The sequence below is a fragment of the Curcuma longa genome, chromosome 6, assembly GCF_044706935.1.
Source record: "Curcuma longa cultivar G26 ecotype Majalengka, Jawa Barat chromosome 6, ITB_CL_G26_1.1, whole genome shotgun sequence".
Lineage (NCBI taxonomy): Eukaryota > Viridiplantae > Streptophyta > Magnoliopsida > Zingiberales > Zingiberaceae > Curcuma > Curcuma longa.
The window spans coordinates 6,344,695-6,349,334 of record NC_133866.1 but is presented as its reverse complement, the minus strand read 5'-3'; the positions used below and the strand labels follow the sequence as shown (position 1 = coordinate 6,349,334).

General features: G+C 37.6%; 1 protein-coding gene across 1 annotated transcript; it reads right to left on the bottom strand.

Annotated features, from left to right (window-relative positions):
* Nucleotides 1-1,980: 1,980 nt before the first annotated feature.
* Nucleotides 1,981-4,233, bottom strand: LOC141830518 (protein FAR1-RELATED SEQUENCE 5-like). The gene is made up of 2 exons (XM_074717936.1): nt 4,135-4,233; nt 1,981-4,041 (listed from the first exon to the last, which is right to left on the bottom strand). The coding sequence occupies exons 1-2, from the start codon at nt 4,231-4,233 to the stop codon at nt 1,981-1,983; spliced, it is 2,160 nt and encodes a 719-aa protein (XP_074574037.1).
* Between the last annotated feature and the right edge of the window lie 407 nt (nt 4,234-4,640).

Here is a 4,640-nt window from a genome sequence, read left to right as displayed (position 1 = left end):
CCCCCTGGCCTTCCATCTCACCTTCCTCTTGTGTGCAGGTGCTGCTCTCAAGCTCCTCTCCCCATCTTCCTCACAGCAGTCTTGGTGTTGAAGAAGACGGTCAAAGTGTCCGGGGGCGGATCTCAACAGGAACAACCATGAACTAGTTAATAAGACTGAATTAAACTATTTTAATTTTTTAAATTTTAATTTAATATAATTGACATGTGATATTTTAATTCCACGTCACCTCCGCTATAGGCCTCCGCCCTCTCGCCGCATCATTGCCTACATGTAGAACTGGATCGAGCATGTCCATTTACGCCAGTAGTGAAAGCCATATGATACATCGAAATGAAACTAAATGATGCACCGTAGGATTTAGTTATCATCGTCTACAAGACAATCAAAAACTTAAACAATGACAAACCAAAGGGCCAATCTGAATCAATAGCCAATGTTATTGTTCCTTACTTGTTGTCGGAAGAGTTCCTGCAAGCACAACGAAGTCTTCTGTAGGGATTGAACGATAACTGAAGTCTCATCTCAATGGGGAAGAGAGCAAAGGAAGGAGGAGAGTCAACAAATCACAGCATGCCCAAATGGATTTTGATTTTCTCCTTTTATACCCAGGTCCATCGTGTAGGGATCATCCACCATAAAAATTTATAACCCGTTAATAATTCATAAATGTTAATAAACCGAGTTATTGATGTTGGAAATTTAAATGGAAATAAAAGATGGTGGAAGGAGGAAGCTCCTTTGTGAATGAGAATATAGTCCCACATTGGAAGTTTTAAGTGTTGTGAACAAATGATTAGGGTGCAAATCTAGGGCCCAGATTGCACTATTCATAAGACAACTTGTGTGCGAGCGCAACCTGTGGCGTCGAATGTCGGACCGGTCAGGACAAAATTTGCCCAAGCGAATAAATCAACATTTTGCCACATGAAAATATTTTATTTTGCTCAAATTAACATTCATACATAAATGCAATGCATGAACGTTATGCTTGCTAAATGCATAAACGTATGCATGAATGGAGGTTATTGGCATGTAAACATACATGTAGAGACTCTATATAAGAGTCCAAATATTGAGCTTAGGAGATATAAAAAATAAAATATATATATATATATATATATATATATATGGGGTTTTCCTAAAATCTGCACATCATCTGCACAGATGTATCAGCACCCAATAGGGTGCTGACACGTGGCAAAACATTTATATAAAAATCTGACTTTTTTAAAAAAAAAATCCAGCCCATTTCTTCTCTCTCCAGAGCATCTCGACATAACCTCTCCCTAACCCATTTCTTCTCTCTCCAGAGCATCTCGAGGCAAATGGGCAAGTGCTTTTCAGTTTGTCCATGATGAAAGTAATGTTTAGTTGTATGTGCTTTTCATTAAAACTAATGTTAAGAAAACCAAATTCCATTAATCTTTCGAGGCATATCGGCAATAATGTACTTCGCTTGTTCAAAACTTTTATTAATAGAAGAAAGAGCTCGGTTCCATTAATTGAACTACAAATTCCAAATAAAAGTCATGATACAAAAAATCTTGGTCCACGCATATCAGCAAGTGAATCTTGGTCCATGCATATCAGCAAGTGAACAATTTGGCAAAATCTTAGGTAGCTCAGATAGGCATATCAGCAAATGCTTCAACGTCCACGCCGTCACGCCGTTTAAATTAGGGTGTACCTACAAGTAAAATGAAGGTGTAAAAAATGAATGCTAAAAACTCGGAAAAAAATATATTTGCAAGTAACTCACCCAATGAAGTGGCATTATTTGAATCTTGGTCCGTGTTTAACATGTGACACCTAGTCCGATAATGACCTTTCTCACCACAACGTGAACATTGACGCCGTTTAGCAACCTTTTTGGAAATTTCAATACCACTCTTCATTCTTGTTGCAATGTGAGGTCTACCCTTGGTCTTAACCGGCTGAGCAGGATCACGAATTGTAATATTTTCGCCGCTTTGAGTGTTAAAAGAAATTTGAGGATGTGCATTTCCTACAAAAACATTGAAACAAACGTGGCAAAACTATTACTTGGTCGTACATATTGGAAAATGAGTAAGATAGAATACCTGAGAAGACCGATTCACCATCTGCTTGAGACACATCATATGTTTGCAACGAATCCTTTTCATCAAGCTGTAACAAAATACCATCAAAGAATTTTTCTACCTGACCCATAACATCATCATGTCGTTTTGCTCGCCTCATCACATTCAACCACTTCGCAGAAACATTTAAATATCGTACAGATACATCTCTGGTGCTCCTGTTATCAGCATGAGATGATTTATATCTTGCATTGATTGTCCATCTCTTGCGTATTAAAGAATCCGGTAAGTCAACAACCTTCTTCTTCTTGAAAATATACAAAATATGCCTGCACGGGATGCCAAATGTCTCCATTCGTGCACAAGTACATGTTGAGATACTTGGTTCAACCACATTGAAGTCTACCCGATGCCAATGCTCCATTGGCACACTAAATGCACCAACCTGATAACTTGTAGTTACTCCACTCTTTTCCAATGTTTCATGAGTACATGCATTAGCTGCAAGATGCCACTCCCTTAAAAATTTCCCATTCATTATAGCAGTGTAAAATTTACCTGCTTTGACAACAAATGGGTGCGTATCATTACTGGAAGGCACCGTGTTTGAAGTCTTGAAATCAGCATCCTCTTCTGCCTGACGACGACTTGAAATTGCACTATCATACTGAAGCACAAATTTATCCAACGTCGTATTAGAATTAACAAAGCCATCAAAAAAACTATGAATGCTCTCACATCTACCACTTGTTGTCATCCCTGCAAAAAAAACATCCTTCAAGAAAGCTTTGGCCCAATGTTGACGCAAATGGTACATCCTATCCAACCAACTCCGACTCCCTGCACTTATTTCATACCTATCATAAAGAGTTGCCCACCTCCGCTCAAAATCATTTATTGTTCTACTCTTTAGAACCTCCTTCAAATCACTATTGAAATTAGGAAACCGCAAGGTCTCAGATTGAAGATGTTCGACCATATGCTTCCTAATATGCCAAGAACAAAAACGGTGACAAGTGTTAGGAAATACACGTTTCACTGCATTGCAAATAGCACCATCTTGATCTGTGATAATTGAAATGGGAACCTTATTAAACATACACCGCAAAAACTGTGTGAATAACCATACAAAGGTCTCCTCCTTCTCATCTTCTAACAATGCCCCACCAAACAATATTGATTGATAGTGATGATTCACACCAACGAATGGTGCGAATGGCATTTTAAACTTATTCGTACGATATGTAACATCAAAAACTAAAACGTCTCCAAAAGTGTAATATGACGCCCTAGATCTTCCATCAGCCCAAAAAACATTCCTTAGACTTCCATCCGAGTGCAAGTCCATAGCGAAGAAATGTGTATCATCAACTTCAGCTTTTTTCTTAAAATGTTGTATGATCCCATAACATTCCATTCCCAAATGCCTTTTACGCTCTATGCCTAACATGTTAGAAACTTGCTTAGACGATATTATTTCATCATCAACCCCTGAAATTACGGACACAACTTTCTTTATTTGAGTTGGTCGTAAACCATTTTGGTCAAGCTCTTCAACTAGCGACTTGCAAGCTTTTGACCGATGAATGATTTTGTGAGACCTATGTTTCCTTGTTTTCGAGGGAGATGTTAACTCATGAGAATGAGTGTCATCAAATCTTGTAATGGCCCAACCCCCACCTGGTATTGTAGAAATCTCCATCAAGGCTTTGCAATTCACTTTTGAACCTCTTACTTGCTTTCCTTGCGCTCTTATACTAGGTGTAGGGTCCTTACTATTCCCTGCTTTATTACAAGCATAACGATATCTTGTAATATCACCCGTGGTTCTAGACCTAGTGAAGTGTTGCTTTCTAATACCAAACCCAGTGACCAATGCATAACTATTATATGATGCATAAGCTTCCTCTGGCGATGAAAATTTCTTACCAACAATTATACCTTCTTCACTCACAATGTTTGGATCTTCCATAAGTACCTATGAATAGAATTCATCATGGTTAGTCTTAACAATCATATATGATGTAATAACCAACTATCCATTACAACCAAAATCTTAACTATAACCTACCTCATTATTGTCAGGCCCTGTATGATCATTGTTACCCCCATCAACATCAGCATACAATACTTCCTCTTCAAAATTGTAATTATCCAATGCTTCTTCCATTACTTGGATTAATCAAAAGACAAATCAGCACTAGAGTAGTAATTGAAGAAGCAACTTACTTAAACATTGCAATTGAAGTAGCAGCAACTTAAACATTCAATTAAAAATCCAAAGGTAACCTCTCGTTCGAAGAAGGCACTTGCAACAGCATTTACTTATAAATATCAATCAATGTTAAATTCAAGAAGTAAGAAAATAGACCTTATTTCTCCAACCCTCAAACCAAAGAAGCAGAGAAAAAAAATAAAGAAATAAAGAAAAAAAATACACCACACACGTTGGGGGGCAGATTTATAATATCATCTCCATGGACACTTCAAACACCATACACTTTTAATGGAAATGGAGTTGATAAAATAGAATAAAGGAAATAGACATACCAGTAATGGATTAACGATAGAGCTTTG

Excerpts from the sequence above, each read along its gene's own strand:
- LOC141830518 (XM_074717936.1), bottom strand. The coding sequence starts at position 4,233 with ATGGAAGAAGCATTGGATAATTACAATTTTGAAGAGGAAGTATTGTAT. Across the intron at positions 4,042-4,134 it reads CAGGGCCTGACAATAATGAG|GTACTTATGGAAGATCCAAA; the intron begins GTAGGTTATAGT and ends TTCTATTCATAG.